Raw genomic sequence first — 20,133 nt, 5'->3', positions numbered from 1 at the left:
GGTCATGTTTTACAAAAAAAAAAAAAAAACACTATCGTCTTCGCGATGTACTGTACTTTATCGAAAGTTATTATTACTTACAACGGCCGTTTCTTCAGGACCATGAAGACCGCAGCAATGCCGAACAGCACCAGCAGAGTCACAACTATAGGAATGACTATGGCAGCGGTGGATCCGCCTGCTATGGCAGCGACCGCCGCCATTTCGCAGAATTCACCGTGAAATTCTTCACGGCAATTGCACGCCAGCTTATCGTCCTCCTCTCGGCACCGGCCGCCATTTTGGCAACGGCATATCCTGGGTGCCGGCAAGGGTCTCTCATTAGTAGCGTCACAATGCCTCTCGTTATCGTCTCTGATAGGCCGTTGAAGAGGACCAACGCTGTCCGAGCAGAGACAACGATGTCCGCCGGGGATTGCGACGCAAAGATGAGTGCACTGATCGTTGTGGCATGGGTCTCTCAGAGTAGTGTTGTATCTCAGCTGGTGGTAGATCCTAACGCCTCCGGGATTAGGGAGATTCTTGATAATAACGTTCGGCACTCCTCTGCCAAACTTGTCTTGTCGGACGAGCTCGCCGGTCTGCTTGGTGGTCCAATAAAGATTGTTCTCGAAGACATCCAACGCCACTGGATTCTTGAGGGATCTACCCCTCAGGACGATTCGCCTGTTGTTGCCGGCTAAACTGATCGCCTCAATGGTGTCCAATTTGCTGTCGGACCAATAGAGCGTGTGCTCCATGGCGTAGTCGATGGTCAGCGCCGAGGGACTGGCGATTCGTTCCGTCACGAGCATCTTACGTCTGTCACCATCCATCCAAGCAATCTCGATCTTCGGCTGAATACCCGCATCAGCCCATAACAGTTCCCCACGTTCGGGATCCACGGCTACCGATGTTGGTTGCTCGAGATTCACAGTGACCAGGCTACGTCGGTATCTGCCGTCCGACTTTGACACCATGACTCGACCGTGCAAAGTGGCCCCTGTCTCGTCGACTTCGCTCCAATACAAGTTGTCGGAGATCCAATCCACCGCCAAACTCGTCGGCTTAGACTCAGCTGCGAGGATTGATGTTAATATAAGTAAATACAGAGGATTTTCTCTCATTTATACCACCCCACCCCTTTATTTTTCCTCGGTTAGTCACTTACAGAGTCTTTGTTAATACAAATTAGAGAATTCTACATGACTCGTTTATTAATTAGATAAAAGTATTCACGTGTATCTAATCGAAGTATGAAATTCTCTCAGTTTATCCCCACAAGATATCTTTATTATTTATCTATATTTAAATTTAACCATCCGCTGATTCACGACCTTTTTAATTAAAGGGGCAATACGTACTCTTCATGTTGAGGTCCTGGGCATATCCAACTTTCGCTTCGCCTTTCCTCGCGTTCACCATGTAAGATCGTTTGATGGTGTTGTCGTAGGAATCGATCCAGAAAACATACTCCGCTTTAGGGTCGAAGTCGATGGCTTGCACTTGCTTCTCGTCGCCAATCACGTCTATTTCCTGTTTGGTTTGCAGACCGTAGGCTCTGACTTCGGGGCCATCGGCAAACAGTACGACGGTGTCGTCATCTTCGGCACGGCACACACCACTGTGACCGTCCGACAATTGGAAACCTTGCCGGCAAGAGCAGGCGTAAGAGCCGTTCAGGTTCGTGCAAATATGAGAGCATTGATGCAGCCCGGTTTGGCATTCATCGATATCCTCGCAATGCTTTCGGTTGTCTTTCGAGATTATATAGCCGGGATAACAAGCGCAGATGTAGCCCTTGTCGGTGGTGTTGTGGCACAGATGAGCACAGCCGCCGCGGTCGGTCGCCGAACAATGATGAACGTGATCTGAAAACGCGGCTACCTTGTAGCACACAGATTGCGGGGTGAGGGGGGGGAAGCGTATCCCATTGAAACTCACGGCATCCTAATTCATCCGACAAATCGCCGCAGTCGTCCGCGAGATCGCAGAGCTTCTCGCGTTCGATGCACTTCTTATTCGCACAGGTGTATTCCGACATCGGGTTGCAGGGCCGCGTCTGTTTCACACATATCGTCATGTTATTCTCGTCGGAGCCGTCGCCGCAGTTGTCGACCCCGTCGCACAACTGGTACTTGGCGATGCACTTGTGATTCGCGCACTGGAACCGCCTGTGAGTGTCGCACTCGAAGTTCGCTGTATAACAAATATAACGGATGTGGTTTTTATTCCTATCGGAGACGAATTCAGGTTGAATATCACTCGACAATTACGTCACATTATATGAGAGAGGGGAGCTTCCGTTAGCTTCGCCTGACGTAATCGTTGAATGGCCAAGTTGACATGTGTGTCGCAGCATTGAACTCACCGCACATGGTGGGTTCCTCGTCGGAATTATCGCCACAGTCATCGGTACCGTCGCAAACGTCGGTCAGTGCGGTGCAGAGATTGTTGTCGCATTGGAATCGCGATTGCGGGCAATACCTGCCGCCAGGGTACTTCGCTGGACAGTTGATCTCGTCGCTCATGTCGCGGCAGTTGCGCACCCCGTTGCAACGAAGGTACGACGCGATACAGTGACCACTCTTGCATTGGAAACTATTAGACTGCAACACACAAAGAGATCATCTTTATCCTCCTTCCGTATTTTACACTTTAATTCTCCGTTCCTCTGTTATTTCGCATTAGATACGTGATCAGCCGGCTGTTTACTTTCCACATCCGGGGAAAATTTTCTATACGCAATTAATATGTATAACGATTATGTATAATTATATGGAATATATACAAAAATACCAACCACGCGTATGGTTCGATTAATCGTCGCGTTAAAAAATCCGACGATGATAAATTTCGTGATAAATTTCGAGATCTTTGACACAAGCTTGACGGAGATCTTGACACGTACCATGCACACCCACTGATGGCAGTCTTCCTCGTCGCTGTTGTCGTCGCAGTCATCCTCGCTGTCGCATCTCCACCTGGACGCGATACACTTGCCATTCTTGCACTTGAACTCAGATTCCGAGCACTCGCGGTACTTATCCTTGCACATCGCTTCCATCTCGTCGCTACCGTCCCCGCAATCGTCGGCGAAATCACAAAGCCACTGTTTCGGCACGCAGCGATTATTGGCGCACTTGAAGTCCATCCTGGGATCGCATTTCGGACAGTTCTCCGGACGCTCGTCCGAACCATCGCGACAATCGTCTTTGCCGTCGCAGAACAGCCACTTCGGAATGCATCGGTAGTTCGCGTGACCTGGACATCGTTGCCACCCGGTCGTGCAGTTCCTTTGTCGGCACATGTAAGCCGGCTCGTCACTGTCGTCCCCGCAATCGTTGTCGGAGTCGCACATCCACAGCTTGGGAATGCACTTGCCGTTCTTGCAGCTGAATTCAGTGCTCTGGTCGCATGCTTGCTTGCCTAAAAAGCGATATAATTAGAAAGGAACTAAAGGATTGTTGATTTTAAAGGTTTGTTATATATATATATATATTTTTTTTTTCAAATTTGCAGTTCTTAACGTTGTACGCAATGTCATCGTGAAAGAATGTGTTATGTAAGAGACGACTGATAAATATGACAAATATATTGTACTGACGACAAATAGAGGGGTCCTCATCGCTGCCGTCCTTGCAATCAGCATCTCCGTCGCACTTCCAGGAGTCGTGTATGCAACGACCGTTGGACTTGCACTTGAATTCGAGCTCCCCGCACTCGAGCGCACACTTGGCCTCGTCGCTCTTGTCGCCGCAATCGTCGGCCCCGTCGCAAATCGTCACGGTCGACGTGCAGTTCCCGTTCACGCACTGGAACATGCTCGCCGCGCAATTCCTCGCCGGGCAGCTCGGCGACTCGTCGGAGCCGTCCTTGCAGTCCTTCTCCCCGTCGCACCTGTGACGCAAATTCATCGTGATCCTTCCGGCCGGCAGAAAATATACGGCGCAAGTAAATCTCACCTCCAATACCAAGGGATGCACTTCTCGTCGGGCGGTCCGCAACGATGCTGGCCCGCTGTGCAGTTCGAGATGCACGTCTTGCCGTCCTTGTCCAGGATGAACTGGTTCGGGCACTTGCACTTGAAGGACGTAACTCCAGGTTGGCCGTATCCTTCGAGCAGGTATGAGCTGGCGGGCGGCGCGATCAGGCACAGGTGGGAGCAGCCACCGTTCTTCTCGGAGCAAGGGTTGTTGTAAGGCAGCTGCCGGAGAGGGTGGTACGCGTGGATGTCGTAAGGCCGATGAGTGGTGTTGCGCAACATCTTCAGACGAGCGCCGGAGAACTTCTCCGCCTTGCTGATAGCCTTCAGATTCCAATCGGTCCAGTAAATGAAGTCGTCGAACACGGTAATGGCGAAGACGTGCGGCACGGAAGTGCCCGACAGAACGATCCGCCGATTGTGGCCTTCCAGGTCTGCGAATGCGATGTAGTCCAGGTGAGCGTCCGCCCAGAAAATACGGTCGGTGAAGTAGTCGATTGTCAGGGCGTTCGGCCAGGCGATGTCGTCCTCCCACGTAAGAATTCGAGTGAAGTTGCTACCGTCCATGCCCATCTTGCCGATGTACGCCTGGAATTGAAGGAAGCCGTGTTCAATGAACGGAAGCTCTCTCGCTATTAGCCGAACAGCAGGATGATTCACCTGAAGGTGCCACGATGTGAAGTACAGGTATCCGGTGCCAGGGTGGACCGCGATCGCGCGTGGATCCGCTATTCCGGACTGCAGGGTCTTCCTGTTGGTACCGTCGAGCTCGGATACGTCCAAATGTTTCGCATGCCGATCCAACCAATATAATTTCCGGCCGACCCAGTCGATGGCTATCCCTTCCAGACCCAAACTATCGTGGCGAATGATGGCCTCCCTTTCGCCACCGTTTATCGGCGCTCTGGATAAGAGAAACGGATAATAAAGGAGAAATTGAATTCACTTGAGTCAGACCAATTGGCTCATTCAGACAGACCTGTATATCGTCTTCGCGGTGACGTCACAGAAGTACAGCATTTGCATTGCGTAATCCGCGTCCAGCGCAACGACGTTCACCAGGTTCTGATGCATCAGGCTGTAATTGCGCGCGTCGATCGACATGTTTCTAACGTAATACTTGTTCGTGAATACGATCCACGGCTGAATGTTGTCCCTGCGCTTGCACGTGTGCTCGTCGGCCTCTCTCTCGTACCAGCGTTCGTTGCACTTGCAGTAATAACCGCCGGGCGTGTTCTCGCATTGCTGGCTGCACACCTGAGGTGTCTCGATGCACTCGTCGATGTCGTCGCAGGCCTTGCCGTCGGCCAACAGCTTGTAGCCGGGATTGCATTCGCAGTAGAAGCTCGTCGGGGTGTCCACGCACTTGTGCCCGCACTGATTCAACTCGATACGAGCGCACTCGTCCACGTTGCAATGCAGGGGCTCGTCGCTCTCGTCGGTGCAGTCCGGCTCCTTGTTGCACACCAGCTGCGAGTCGATGCAGATGCCGTTCGCGCACATGAAGTCCTTCGGATTCGGACACGTGGTGTTCTTCGCTTTAGACGCTGGAAAGAGAGTAATATCTTAATCGCGGAAAGCTCTCGCAAGAGGATTAACAGGTTGACTGCCGAGTTGACTTTCAACTTGTTAAAAAAGGGAAGATCGAGGATACGTTCTAGAAAGAATTCAGATTTACCTAACTTGCGGACCTCCGTGTCTCTTGACATCCAAGTTTGAATGCGTTAAAAGAGATTAATTAAGGGTGACAATCAACGATCGGGTGGATGAAATTGTACTTACGACATCCCACTTCGTCCGAGTGGTCACCGCAGTCGTCTTGGTTGTCACAGCGGAACTGCTTGCGTATGCATTTGAAATTCTGACAGGTGAACTCTTGGCTGTTGCACTGCTTGTATTGGGAGTTGCAGAAATTCCCCTCGTCGCTACCGTCGCCGCAATCGTTGTCATGATCGCACAGCCAGCTGCGATTCAGGCATCGGCCGTTGTTGCAGGTGAACTGATTCTCGGCACACGGCGTCGGCGCCGGGCAATGGTGCAAGGTCACATTCTCGTCGGCCCCGTCAACGCAGTCCGGGTCTCCGTCGCACAGCCATTTCTTCGGAATGCACTGAGCGCGGTTCCACATCTTGTTCGCGTCGCAAGTGAATTCGGTCTCTTCGTCGCATTTTCTGTCGTCTGGAAGTTTAATCGGACCTTCAGAACTCCACAGTCGTAGCATTTCACTATTATCACAATTCGTATTGAAGTATTATAAACGTTAAAATATTTATGAATACGATGAGAAAGGAAGTGATGAAATAAATGAATATGACGATTGGAAACACTTACTGCATTGATGACGTTCGTCCTCATCGGAGTTGTCCAGACAGTCATTGTCCCCGTCGCATATGTAGATTCTAGGGATGCAGTTGCCGTTGTCGCACGTGAACAAGTCACCGAAGCATGTCCTACCCTCGGACTGGCAGTAACCAGGAGGCTCGTCGCTCCCGTCCAAGCAGTCGTCGTCTCCGTCGCAATACCAAGTAGCTGGAATGCACCTGTAACGAACAATACACTCCTATATTAAAAACACCGCCCATTACACACAAGAAGGTTGAAGTAATCTCGTGAAGAAGAATTTTCCAAACGTTTTAAGAAATCTGGTTATTATAGAATTATTTGACAAACGCAAAAAGAGAGATTAACCTATGATTAGGACAGCGGAAACTATTTTGCGGGCAAGTCCTCTGGGCGCAATGGATAGGATTCTCATCGCTATTGTCGCCGCAGTCATTGTCACCGTCACAAAGCCAGTAAGGTTCGACGCAGATGTTCGTCTTCTCGCACTTAAGGTGATTCAGGGGACACGTGGTGTTGCGAGGACAACGCTCGTGAGTCTCGTCCGAGGTGACATTGTCCTTGCAGTCGTTGATGCCGTTGCACACCTGCGACTGCGGGATGCAACGATAGTTGGCGCAGGTGAATTCGCCTGGCGCGCAGGGCGGATAAACGCAGCCCTCCTCGTCGCTACCGTCCCGACAGTCGTTCTCGTGATCGCACTTCCACGTTTTGAAGATGCACCGGCCGTTGTTGCAACGGAACTCGTTCGGGCTGCACGAGTGATAGGCTAAAACGAAGGGGGTTTTTAACGAACCGCTTCCCCTTTGGCGGTGTTCCGCCTTTGTTCACCGACTTCTCTCTTTCCGAACGTTTCCCGTTAGAAAAGCAGACAAGTCGGGAAACAAAAAGCTTCTCCCCGACTTTTCCCACTTACAACAATAATTCGTGTTCTCGTCGGAGCCGTCGCCGCAGTCATCGTCGCCGTCGCAAGCCCACATCCTGGAGATGCACCTGCCGTTCCTGCAGGCGAACTTGCTGGCGTCGCAGGTAACATTCTTCGACACGCACATCCTGTTCTCGTTCACCAGCCGGCTGTTGTCGTCGCACTTGCACTCGGCGGAGCTGTTGTGGCCTGGATGGCAGGACTGATCACAGCCGCCGTTATTGATGTTGCAGGGATTAACGGTGCACTGTTGCCTGGCGGCGGAGAAGACGTGAAGGTCGCGCGGGGAATCCTCCAGCCGCTTCACCAGCTCGATCTTATCGGCCCCGGTGTGCTTTTCCGCTCGATAAACCCCACGAAGCTGCAGATCCGTCCAATAGATATGCTCCCGAAACACGGTGATGGCGAAGGGGTAGATGGTAGCGCTAACTAGAACCTCCCTGTTATTTCCTTCGAGATCGGACCGCTCGATTTTCTCGCGCACAGCATCGGTCCAGTATAACATCCGGTCGTCGTAGTCGATCGCCAGACCGCTGGGTTGCGACAGATCCTTGTCGATGATGGCGTGTTTCAGCGATCCCGCCATGGTCGTCTTGAAGATCTTCCCGGACGTCCCGAAGCGGCCCCAATCGGTGAAGTAAAGCGAACCGTTGCAGGGATCGACCACGATCGCACGCGGGCGATCTACGCGCGCGATCATCACCAAGTTCGACCCGTCGATGTCCATCGCGTAGATACTGTTGTTGGACGAGTCCGTCCAATACACCTTCTTCTGAGTCCAATCGTAGGAGATGCCCTCGGGATTAATTCCTTTGCTGATCAGCGTGTGCAGATCGGACGAGGCTGGCCGGTCGGCCGGCGTCCACGCGATCTTCGCCCAAGGGCGAATCTGAGTGAACAATAGCTTCTTATCCTGATAATCGAAGTCCACACCGACCACGTTCGTCAGATTGCCAACCGGCGCGAAAGGCACGTTCGTATTGTGCGGGTCCAGGTTGATGGCGCGAATCTCCGTTCGCGTGGCGAAAACCAAGTACTCCTCGACGTTCTCGCAGGTGTGGCCGTCGGCGGACAGTTTGCCCACCGCGCAGTCGCAAGTGAACGGCTTCGGATTGTCCTTCGGGAAAGCGAAGCACAGCTGAGAGCATAAGCTGCCACTCAGCTCCTGTGGAGGCAAAGAGAAACGTTATTGTTGGTTAGCTACGCGACGGTGCATCGTTTCTTTTCAAGCGAATAACCACATATATGTAACTCGGTTCATCGCGATACCTGCGCGCAAGGATTGCTTCGATCAGACGGCTGACTGCTCTGGTCAAAGATGGCGATGTCTCTCAGCTTCTGCAGATTAGTTCTCACAGGCATCGGAAGACTGGTATTGCCCTTCAATTTGCTCGCTCTGAAGACGGTGGCTAAATTCCGGTCCACCCAATAGACATCTCCGCCGAAAATGGCGACGCCCATTGGATTCGGCAAATTCCTGCGGATGATCTCCCGATTCCCGCCGGTGTAGGACACTTTCTGGATGGTGTCCAGTTTCGAGTCCACCCAGTAAATATCGTGCGTCGCGGGATCGATGGTGAGATCGCGCGGTGTGCTGATACCGGACGTCACGATGGGGAACCAGTTGCTGCCATCGAGGAAGGCCTTGACTATTCGAGGATACTGTCCGTAATCGATCCAATACAGATATCGCTTGATGGGGTTCACAGCGAGCTCGCGAGGAGCATCCGTGGTCGTCTTTGCAAGTACTTTCCGGTTGGAGCCATCCAACCAGCAAACCTCCACATAGTTGTCATGGGGAAAGACATTAGCAAAGTACAAGTTTCCGGCGATCCAGTCCACGGCCAGGCCGCGGATTCCGTTGGAACCGATTCCCTGTTTGACCACTTGTTGCAATTCCGTGCCGTTGGGTCGTATCCTGAAACGAAATTCACGTTGTACGACAATCCACGGTACTGAACATAAACGCGTGAATAATTTCGCTTTACCTGAAGATACCATTCCAAATGCCTCGGTTGAACTCCACCCAATATATCCAATTGCCCGCATAATGCACGTCCACATGCAGAATGTGATGACCAACTCCAGCGATGGGTATCATGGCCTCCTTGGAATCCTTGAGACTGTAGCCTCTGGCAACGTCCAGCTGAGTGACCACCGCGAATGTCTTGTAAGGTTCACACCTGGTATCACTGATCTTCCTGTATTCCATTCCACAGGCGCAAACACGAGTGCCTCCCGACGCGGGTAGACACAGCTGCTCGCAGCCGCCGTTGTTGATGAGACAAGGGTGAGATCCGGTGGCGCGTTTCTTATAAATAGTCAGAGTGCGAAGCTCAGAGTCATTATCGATGAGAGTGACCGGATTGTCGCCGTTAGGCAGATCGACACGCTCGACCTTATCGTAACGTGGATCCAAATAGTACAAACGAGAATCGTGCACGGCCAACGCCTTCGGCAACATCAGGTTATTCGCCGCAGTGAGGATGGTGCGGACGTTCAGGCCGTCCGTCGACATGGCCTTGATAAAAGACGGATTTTGCGAGGAAAAGTACAACGTCTTGCTGGGAATGTCGATAGTGATGGCCTCGGGACGTTCCAAGTTTTCCACGAGAATTAACGGGTTACTACCGTCCATATTTACTCGTCCGATCTTCTGCGGCACTCCGAAACCACCCTCGTCCACCCAAAACACCTGACCGTCAATGGGATCCACGCACATTGCTTTCGGCTTAGAGACCGACGTCCGGTTGCCATCGTTCGCCAAAATTATCGTACGAAACCGCGTTTTGCCGTCCAACTTAATGGCCTCGATGTTGGATGCAAACTTGTTGCCAATAAACAAATTGCGGCCAAGCCAGTCCAACGCCATGGTGGATGGTGAACCGACGATGCCACTGTCGCCTTCCGGATTAGGGAACTCTGTCCTGTTACCACCGTTGTAGGGAATGGTGTAAACTGTGCCATTCTCGTCGTCGCCGTCTTTACCTGATAATTGGTAAACTGATTTAGTTGTCGAAGGTTTAAAAAAGAATAGAATCCTAAACAACTTTGAAAATCGAAATCATAGAGTCGGGAACTCGAATAATTGCCCGGGTTGTTGTTGATACCTTGCAGCCAGTAGATGATACGATTATTTCGGTCGTAATCGATGAATCTGCCGCCTTCCACGCCGACTACGGGTGTGATATATCCAGTTTTGACTTCTCCGGGCGTCAAGGAAACGTCAACAATCTGAGACCCTCGTAGGATCATCAAGTATGGCGTTTCTTCTTCCGTGCATCGGCCATCGGGCGACAATTTGAATCCAACCTAGAATGAATATCGGAGAGAAATGAGGCACATCAAATCTAAATAACGGTTATCTTTAGCGTGAGTGCTTACTTGGCACTTGCAACTGTATCCCGTTGGACTGTTGTGCGATAAAAGACACAGGTGTTCACACATCGCATTGGCGCAAGGATTCGGAGTGATCGGCTGCAGTACCGGGTGATGCACGTGTATGGAGAGAGGCTGCGAGATTAAATGCGACACCACCGTCTGATTGGAGCCCTTGAACTTGTGCGCTGACAGCACCCGATTGAGCTGCCTGTCAGTCCAATACATAGTGTCCTCGAAGAGTGTGAGAGAGTGAGGATGCAGGAGGTAATGGGAGCTGGCTAAAACTTGGATCCTCTTACTGCCGTCATAGAGACAAGTGTCGATAAAGTCCAGCTTGCTGTCTGCAAAGTAGATTCTACGGTTCGCGATATCCAGAGCCAAGCCGTTAGGCCAATAGATCTTCGTGTTGATGATAGTCGATCGGTTATTGCCGTCCATTCCGATTCTTTCGATTCTAGGGTTCTCCCCCCAATCGGTCCAGAAGAGCCATCTCGCTCGTGGACTGGGATCCAGACACATACCACGGGGTTGCGTGATGTTCTCCTTAACGAGTACCATCCTTCCAACTCCGTTTTCTTTCGCCACTTCAATCGTATTCAGCTTCGAGTCCAGCCAGTACAGATTATGACCGATCCAGTCGTAAGCGAGACCTTCCACCAGGTCTAGGCCGGTACTGATAATGTCCTGGGGATCACTACCTCGGTCCAACCGCGAGATTCTCTTTAGCTTCATATCGGACCAGAAGATAGTACCGGTGTGCATATTGCTGGCGGTCGCCACCACGTTCTCCACATTGATAGGAACTCGTTCGAGCGCTTGGTCCTGAAGATCAGCCACCAGAATGGTGTGCCTGTTGGAAATAATTAAGAAGGCGGCGCTGTGATTGTACGCCTTGCAGGTGTGCTTGTCTTTCTCCAACATGTAACCCTCCGTGCAGTCGCAGTAATAGCTGCCCTTCGTGTTCACGCAGATCTGCGAGCATTTACCCGGCGGTTCGCACTCGTTCATGTCGTGACACGCGAAACCGTCACCATCGAGCTCTTCGCCAGCCGGACAAACACATTGCGCGCCAATCGGAGTCATCATGCAGCCATTGGTGCACAGTCCACCTTGGAGGATGCATTCGGAGAGAACGCAGCCGAATCCCTCGTCTCCGCCATTCGGGCAATCCACCTTGCCGTCGCACACGCTACTCGTCGGCACGCAACGATTCGTCACGTTCGGACACTTCCACTGCTGGGAGTCGCATTTGAACGGAGGAGGTCCGCATGCGTGCAGCTCGGTGCTCTCGTCCGAACCGTCACCGCAGTCGTCTTTGCCGTCACAGATATACGCCTTGAACACGCACTTGTCGTTCTGGCATCTAGGGGGAGAAAATTGACGAATCAGATTAAATTGGATTTGTGGATGAACCGAAGGAAGAAACGGCGTCGATCAGGATCTCCCGAGGATGGGAGGTTTAATCAATGAATGAAACAAACCTGAAGAATCCAGGCTGACAGTCGATCTTTCCGCAGGACTCCGGCTCGTCGGACTTGTCGGGGCAATCTGCGGTACCGTCGCAGTACCAACTTTTAGGTATGCAGATGGCTGAGCCGACACATTGGAACTGTTTGTCGGGATTGCACTGATCCGGTGCCAACGACGGGCAGCCCACTTCGTCGGAACCGTCATTGCAGTCACTGATACCGTCACACTTATACGACGCTAAAACACACATCTTCTGATCCGCACACGTGAACTGCGTGCTGAGACAAGTAACCGGCGGACAGTCCATCTCGTCCTGCTGGTCGAAGCAGTCACTGTCGCCGTCGCACACCCAAGACTGCGGTATGCAGTGGCCCGAGCGTGGACAGGTGAACTGGAAGTACGAGCAGGTTTTCGCTGCGCAGAATTCACCCTCGTCGGAATTGTCGCCGCAGTCGTTCTCGGAGTCGCACTTCCAGTTCAACGGGATGCACCGATTGTTGGCGCAGGCAAACTGGTTCGAGCTGCACGTTATATTTGGACAGCCCACCTCGTCGCTGTAATCGCCGCAGTCGTTTTCGGAGTCGCAGTGGAATGTTATTGGCACGCAGCGGCCGGACTTGCACTGAAACTCGTTCGTACCGCAAGTTGGCTTCGTGCAGTTCTGCGTCTCGTCGCTGTTGTCGAGACAGTCGTTCTCGCCGTCGCACACCCAGGACTTCGGCACACATCTGAAAGCGCCGTCAGCTGGATTGATTTCGAGACTTACGTCGAATTAATCGCATCTCTCGATTTGTACATATACACAGATTAAGCTACATTGATGTCATGTCAAGGGAACGATTTAGACGCGAATCGAACTGAGCCGAAGATGAGACATTTCGCATGGAATTATCCAGCCAAGGAGTCACGTACCTCTGATTGGCGCAAGTGAAGTCCCAAGTATGCGGGCAAGCTTGCAAGGGTGGCTCCCCATCGGGATCCGCTGCGCAACTCCTGCCGTTGCCTTGAAGACGCTCCCCGTAGGGGCATCCGCATACTTGAGTGAGCTTCGGCGAGGGCAGTATACCAGGGAAAACAATGCCGTCGGACTGTGAGGAATTATCCGGGATGGCGAAACAAAGTTTGTCGCAGCCCCCATTGTTAATGCTGCAAGGATGATTGCGCGCCGTGACCTGAATATCACGGCTGAAGACCTTCACGCCGTAGAGTCTGTTGGTGGCCGGCTCACGGACTAAGATGGCTTCCTGCTCGCCGGTCTCCTTATGAAGCCGAATAATGGCGTCCAGACGCCAATCGGTGATGTACATCCAAATCTCATGAATGGCAATGGAAAACGGATGTCGTATCAATCTCGAGTCCACCGTCCGCACGTCCGTGCCGTCTAGATTTGAGTGCTGCACGTGATCCAACAGAGCGTCGCACCAGTACAGTCGGTCCTTGCTGAAGTCAATTGCCAGGCCGTTCGGCCAGCCCAAAGTTAGATTCTTGAAAACTACCAGGTTCGAGCCGTCCGCGTGAGCCCTGCTGATGTTGGCTGGACGGTCCCATTCCGAGAAGAAGATGTAACCATGGTTCGGGTGGATGACGATCGCGCGAGGACGCTTCAGGTTCTTCAGTAGCGTCCGCCGATACGTGACGTTCCGAGTGCTGAGGACGTTCAGCGTGCCTGAAAAAGTAAAGAAATCCGGGCTCGATTCGAGAACGATCCTGTTTCATTTCTAACCCTGACACACATCGACCATTTCGACCAAATTCCGAGTCAATTAACACGAATTTGTTATCAGTCGTCGGACAATGAGGAATCAAGGAGGCTTCCGACGGACCTTTGCGCGAATCGATGTAGTACAAGTTCTTCGCAGCCCAGTCGACCGCAAGACCTTCCACCCCTTCGTTCTGGCTAGCCAGGACGATCTCCCGTCCGGTCGCGTTCTGATGCACCCTGTATATGACGTCTTGAAGAACATCGCTGTAGTAAATGTACTGGTCGTGCGCGTCATAATCCAGTCCGACGAAGCGCGCCCGCCTGGACACCACCGGCAAGATGGCGTCGCTGAAACCTTCCATCACCGGGTCGAGTACGCGGCCTTTGATGAACCTTTGCTGAGAGTACATGAGGAACTCCTGCACCAAGTTGCAGTTCCTCATGTCGCTCGCCAACCGCCAGCCGATCTGGCAAGCGCAACGGTAGCCCAGTCGGTTGCTCTGATCGCTGGAGGCGGTAACGATGCACATATGCTGGCAGCCGCCGTTGTTGTTGCCACAAGGATTGGAAACGGCGGGCTGCACGAGCGGATGCAACGCTTTTATAGCTTTAGCGTCGCGCACCTGAAAGAAAAATGACGAATCCTTAAGCACGTGACGATGATCGTGGGAGGAAAATTGCGAGCGGAATTTCTCGTACCTTAAACACGCTCTGGATGGAGTAGTCTCCCTGAGTTTTGTCGACGCTCATGACGGCCTGCTTGCTGCTGTCCGACCAGTAAATCCTGTTCTCGAAAAGGGTGAGCCTGATTGGGGATGGCACTTGAGATCCTCTGAGAATCATGACCCTGTGGCGACCCCTGTAGTCCGCCGTTTCGATGTAGTCCAACAGCGAGTCACACCAATAAATCCGTTTGGCGATAATATCGACGGCCACGCCGGAGACTTTGTAAGCCGCTTCCGAGACGACGGGGAACGCGTTGGTGCCGTCCATGTTGGTGCGGAGAACCTGCTTGCTATCGGCGATGAACATGAGGCCTCTCGTGGGATCCAACGCGATGTCAGCCGGGTTAGTGAGATTGGAGCCGACGACGATTCCATGATAGCGTCCGTCCAGCTCGAATACGTCCACCTTCTGCACGATGGAGTCCGCCACGTACAATTTATCACCGACCCAATCGACCGCGATGGACACGGGTCCCCAGGAGCCCGCCATGCTGATGTCCGCCTTCCGTACCACGTTGCCGAAGTTCAGAGACTCCGAGTGTACCTTCCGCGTCTTCAAGTCGCTCCAGAAGAGCAAACCCCGCGAGTACATGTAGTCCAGCCCGCTGGCACCGGTCGTATTCGCGATTATCCTGCGATCCTCGCCGTTGGCGCTCAGCCGCCACACCGCGCGGTCCTGGGCGAGCAGAAGCTCCAGGGAAGAACTGTTCTGGGTGCGACACTTGTTGCGACCGTGAAGGGTGTAGCCGGGCACGCAGCTACACGTGTACGAACCGTCGTTGTTTTCGCACAGCTGTTCACAGAAGCCCCACTCCGAGCATTCGTCCCGATCTGCACGGAAAATGCCCGATCGATCAGCCGTACGGAACGTACGATGACAAACGATCGGTGGATTCTTTTAGCAAGTGTGTTTTCTTCCTCTCACTCAGAAATCCCGAGTCTTGAAATCCTTTGGAAATTGACCGTTGGATTTTGACGAATCGTGTAAACTTACCGATGCAGGTCCTTGAATCATTGGACAGGATTCTTCCCTCAGGACAATAACAAGTCCCTCCAGTGGGCGACGCTTGACATTTGTGCTGGCACCCAAGCAGGCTGCACATACTCGTCGCTGTATGATAAAAAGTTGCTAAGTTTATGTAAGTTTGTGCGCCTCGCCGGCTCACTATCGCGTCTCTCGATGACTATCAATAATCGTAATCATCATGACAATGATCTTACGGGATCGGACACTTTCTTTCGAGCCTTACCGGGAAAGCAACGAAATTTCGCGCAATTCCGTTCCGTCTCTCCTAGACTTAATATTCGTGGAGGAACGTGCAAACACTTACAGCATGCCGCTTCCTCGTCCGCCCCGTCCTCGCAGTCCTGTTTTCCATTGCACAGTTGAGACTGATTGATGCACAATGGCTTGCCATCTGGTGCACCCTTTGGGCACATAAACTTATTTCCTGGACAAACTGTCATTGTACAGGAACGCTCGTCCGAATTATCGTTGCAGTCATTGTAACTATCGCATTGATATGCTATAGGGATGCAGAGCGCATTGGCGCACCGGAACTGATCGTTGGTGCAAGGCGGGAAATCTGTGGTACCATCGAAGAAACTTGTTTGAGCGATTACTTGAACAATCTCCTCGCATATCGATACTTAAACTTCAATTTCGCAACTGAATACGCGTCCATTGAGATCCCCCAAAACGGCTCAAAAGCTCAGTCTGATTCAACGTTAGAAATACCGCACTGTCGTTTCCGAATGTTTCCATTTTTCAGATTAATACCTTGCTTCTTGGGTGTGAAAACTAGGATTCTGAAATTGTACGAATTTTCATCAATCATTTAACGGAAGGATCCCTGTCTTTTACGCAAGAAATATGATATTAATCTGAAAATAGAAAACGATCGCTCGGCATTTCTCATGTTAAGCCGAGAAAATGAAGGAGGGCGAAATAGAACGAAGAATGTAAACCGAGGGTCTGAACGTCACTCATCCGGAAGCAAGGATAACGACGAAAAGAGAGCGAAGCACCGAACAAGTTGAAAACCGTGAACTCACTGCAATGCTCCTCGTCGCTGTTGTCGCCACAGTTGTCCCTGTGATTACACCTCACGCTTTGGTCAATGCAACGCTGCGTGGTGTTACATCTGAACTGGTCCAGCCGGCAGGCCGGCTTCGACAAGTTTATGCATCCTTCCTCGTCCCTGCCGTTTCGGCAGTCTAGGTAACCATCGCATCTTTTCTCTTTGGGTATGCACAGCTCCGGCGTGGTGCCGACGCATCTGAAGTCGTCCGGCTGACATTTTCTGTACGCTGCAACGAACACCGAATTTTCTCGTCATCTTTTCGCGAGCGCCGTGAAATTTCCAAGGAAAACTGTGATTCGTGTGCGAGGGATATTATGTTGAAGCAACGTTGAATACAGAATGCACACACGGGTGTGCCTTTCGCCGTGTACGGCCGATAAAAGCGCCTCCGATGAGCGCGTGCTTGCGGATGGAAAACGTGACAAACGGAGCGGACGCATGTCGCTTTTGCGCAACGTCCAAAAGTGATCCCGAGTTGATCACGCTTCTGCGTCGAAACGGCGAAAGCGCGATAGCTCACATTAGCTGCGCACAATACGCGGTCATTATTCCGACGATCACCTGTTGCGGACACGTTCGCGCCGCTGATAAACGCGCGGAACGAGCTTCGATACGTCACTCAGAAACGTGATTCTTCTCGCGCGACAATACGCAAAGGCAGCGGGAGAAGCATAGAGAAACAGAGAGACTTCGGAGGATTTTCAGGTCAGAACCGTAGATCAGCTGCTGGAACGTCGCCTGAAACGTTGCTTGGATTTTTTTCCCCGAGAATAGTATATGGTAACGTGACGACGCGTAAATTCGCGCGAATTTAAATTGCAATTGCGACGATTGGAGGTGTTTTGAATTCAGCGCTGCCAGCTAGAAGATTAGAATATATATGTATGAAATATATGTAAAATAATCGGTAAGTTTTGAAATGAAACTTTTCGGAAACTTGGAAAATTGGTAATCACAGGTAGTGGAAAAGTTTGGACCTCGGGAATGGTCTTCTCGAGGAACGGAGGATAAAGGTATCATCGATGGGATGTTTACAAATTCCAGTCGTCGCTTGTGCAACCACAGTGAGCGTAAGATTACTGATTTAACAATACACGGAATATCGTCCGAGTTATCGCGACGGGGTGATAATTTAGCTGCGACGGCCGCGAAGAAATCTGCCTAATCGGGGACACAGCTGTTCGCTTGGCCATGCACTCATGTGAGCGGCCTTGTCACTGACGATAATGTTATCGAGCGATGCCTTTCGGCACCGCATATCCGCGATAATTAATAATGCCTTTAAGTGCCTACGACAATGCGCTCGCGGGATCTTTGCGACCGTTTATTAATACGCGCGTTTTTTGCACCGTTCGCCAGATTGAATCGCTTAGAAATACTCGAGACGGTTAGTTGCACTCGGTGAATTGTAATAAATCTGGCGCGTGCTCTTAGTTGACGGAAATGTCGAGGATGTATTGCCCATTAATGCCGTATTTTCAGTGGCGCGTCGAGAGGGCCATAAATTTAGCATTTATCAAAATTACGGTCCCTTCACATTTCTTTCGCTGCTAAATAATAAATATTAATTGAAAAAGAAGCCTAGGCGGACAGGTTCCATCGCATTCTCATCAAACTTCTTTTACCTTACGAGTTTATCTTGATTCGTTTGAAGTAGAACAACTTTTGATCCGGCCTCGGAATTATTGTCAAACGTCCGGTGTTACTTTTATAATACAATGTAAATCAATCAGCAATTTTTTCATAATTTTCTCACTATTTTAAAGTGTTCAGTTTTTGTTTTCCACGTTGTAATTAGTGGTATTAATAGTACCCGGAAGTAGCCGAAAGACTGCTCGGGTATCCGGGTATCCGGATATCGACACCACTGGTAATTCTATTAAAGCTGTGTACGTTTTAGTAAGAATATAACGTGCCGGGTGTATTTCTCGCCGCTTCTCTAACGTGTCGCCTGATCAGTTAGAGCGATCGCTAAGAAAGGTAAAGAGGTGGAATACAGAGTAGGTGGAGTAATACCGCAACGCGGATGATAAAAGTAAGCGGAAAGGGTTAATGATGACAGAAGTGATTGCAATTTGTACTCACTACAGCCGTCCTCGTCAGTGCCGTCGACGCAATCGACGGTCATGTCGCATCGTTGATGCGGGGGTATACAGTATGTCTTGTTGAAACTATACTGGCCACACGTGATCTGACCGATATCGCATTCGGGCGGCGCTGAAAAACAAATGGATCGTCAATGAATAAATAAAAGTTTCTTATTCGGTATTGCAGAAAAGCAATACCGAAAACGCACGTGGATAGCGCTCTTTGCGAAACGAATCGAGAGATCTTGAGAGGTGTTTGGACAGAAACTTCCCCCGTCAGAAAGCTAATAACTCAACACGTTTCGTCTACGTTATGGACTGTAACGTTCGCAAATATTTGCCGAGAATGCATCGCAGGTCTCTAGATAAGTGAGAGTTGAAACTGTAAACACCGCGAGCGTGGTCGCATCTGCGGGCTCGGTGATCGAATTAACAATCGCACACGGTCCGTTGAAAACTGAATTCTCGACATTATGATAGACGTAAAATTTTCTCAAGGAACTCTCCCTTCCTAAACAACACGCATGTCTGAAAGACGCGCGTCTCAAAGATTTTCTTATCGCCGTAAGAGATGTATTTACGACGTTTTAAGACGTCTTAATGGTATCTGGCCTCTTTCGCAGTTTTCATACGACGTATTCGATTGGATGCACTGGCGCACGCTAAGCCCGTGGTTCACAGCCTGCTTTTATACTTTATATTTAAAATTATTTAAAATTTTTATATTTACGATCGTCTGAAGTTGATTTTATTTTATAGGCGCCACGATAGCCGATAAAACGGTCCGTGCAGCGCCCGAAGATGAACTGTAGTTGATTTTCAATATAAAAACAAACTGCGAATACGGCCTTAGTGCGCACTAGTGCATCCATTCGCATCCGCCAATAATTAGCACGCGACCAAGAACTCAGAACACATAATGCACATCGTATTTACGGAGGGGGGTTTCTGTTTTGAGAATCGTCCGAAATTCTCTTAATCCGCGCGAAAATGCGAGGCGACAAAATTCTGAGCCGCCTGATCTGCGTGCATTGTTGAAGATTCAACGCGTAAACCGCAACATACGGAGAATGGTTCGACGCTACGGGAGAGGCGCAAATTGCGTCGGTGCTATAATTGCGCGATGCATAATCAGCCGGTCGTCGATTCGCCGGGCAATCGAGGGAAGCTCCCTCGATCCTTTAATACCGGATGACTCGACAATCACGCCGCCATGCCAGGGTATCGTTTTAACTCCGTCTTTTCGAGCAATGCGCGAAGTTGACAATTTTTAAGGGTTTTTTTTTTAGAAATAACACTTTGCGTTTAAAATGGGCCGTGCAAGCTGAGGGTCTTGGGACTTCCTTGAAAATCTGCAAATAGAGAGGGGAAAAGGATGAATATGTTAGATAATGGTTCATTGATTCGGCTTTAAGACGTTAAGGCGAATCTGTGTTAGAACGAGGCCATTTGCAG

General features: G+C 50.9%; 1 protein-coding gene across 1 annotated transcript in view; it reads right to left on the bottom strand.

Moving 5' to 3' along the window:
- The window catches only part of LOC106748094 (low-density lipoprotein receptor-related protein 2), a 40,672-nt gene that overhangs the window by 3,187 nt on the left and 17,352 nt on the right, over positions 1–20,133 (bottom strand). Inside the window, exons 3-27 of the mRNA XM_014626297.1 lie at positions 18,677–18,808; positions 16,563–16,817; positions 15,839–16,093; positions 15,502–15,618; positions 14,482–15,338; positions 13,904–14,405; positions 12,993–13,746; positions 12,092–12,808; positions 10,614–11,973; positions 10,340–10,541; positions 9,218–10,217; positions 8,499–9,147; positions 7,221–8,394; positions 6,653–7,073; positions 6,296–6,504; positions 5,747–6,142; positions 4,944–5,511; positions 4,625–4,868; positions 3,945–4,552; positions 3,587–3,879; positions 2,891–3,408; positions 2,351–2,588; positions 1,924–2,178; positions 1,344–1,850; positions 82–1,057 (exon numbers count right to left, since the gene is read on the bottom strand). Coding sequence (XP_014481783.1) covers positions 82–1,057; positions 1,344–1,850; positions 1,924–2,178; positions 2,351–2,588; positions 2,891–3,408; positions 3,587–3,879; positions 3,945–4,552; positions 4,625–4,868; positions 4,944–5,511; positions 5,747–6,142; positions 6,296–6,504; positions 6,653–7,073; positions 7,221–8,394; positions 8,499–9,147; positions 9,218–10,217; positions 10,340–10,541; positions 10,614–11,973; positions 12,092–12,808; positions 12,993–13,746; positions 13,904–14,405; positions 14,482–15,338; positions 15,502–15,618; positions 15,839–16,093; positions 16,563–16,817; positions 18,677–18,808 — 13,207 coding nt within the window. The remainder of the gene's footprint in view (positions 1–81; positions 1,058–1,343; positions 1,851–1,923; positions 2,179–2,350; positions 2,589–2,890; positions 3,409–3,586; positions 3,880–3,944; positions 4,553–4,624; positions 4,869–4,943; positions 5,512–5,746; positions 6,143–6,295; positions 6,505–6,652; positions 7,074–7,220; positions 8,395–8,498; positions 9,148–9,217; positions 10,218–10,339; positions 10,542–10,613; positions 11,974–12,091; positions 12,809–12,992; positions 13,747–13,903; positions 14,406–14,481; positions 15,339–15,501; positions 15,619–15,838; positions 16,094–16,562; positions 16,818–18,676; positions 18,809–20,133) is intronic.

The sequence above is a fragment of the Dinoponera quadriceps genome, unplaced genomic scaffold (genome assembly GCF_001313825.1).
Source record: "Dinoponera quadriceps isolate SergipeBrazil2010 unplaced genomic scaffold, ASM131382v1 scaffold2420, whole genome shotgun sequence".
In the NCBI taxonomy this organism is placed as follows: domain Eukaryota; kingdom Metazoa; phylum Arthropoda; class Insecta; order Hymenoptera; family Formicidae; genus Dinoponera; species Dinoponera quadriceps.
The sequence above is the reverse complement of the archived record's forward strand: the minus strand, read 5'-3'. Positions and strand labels throughout refer to the sequence as shown.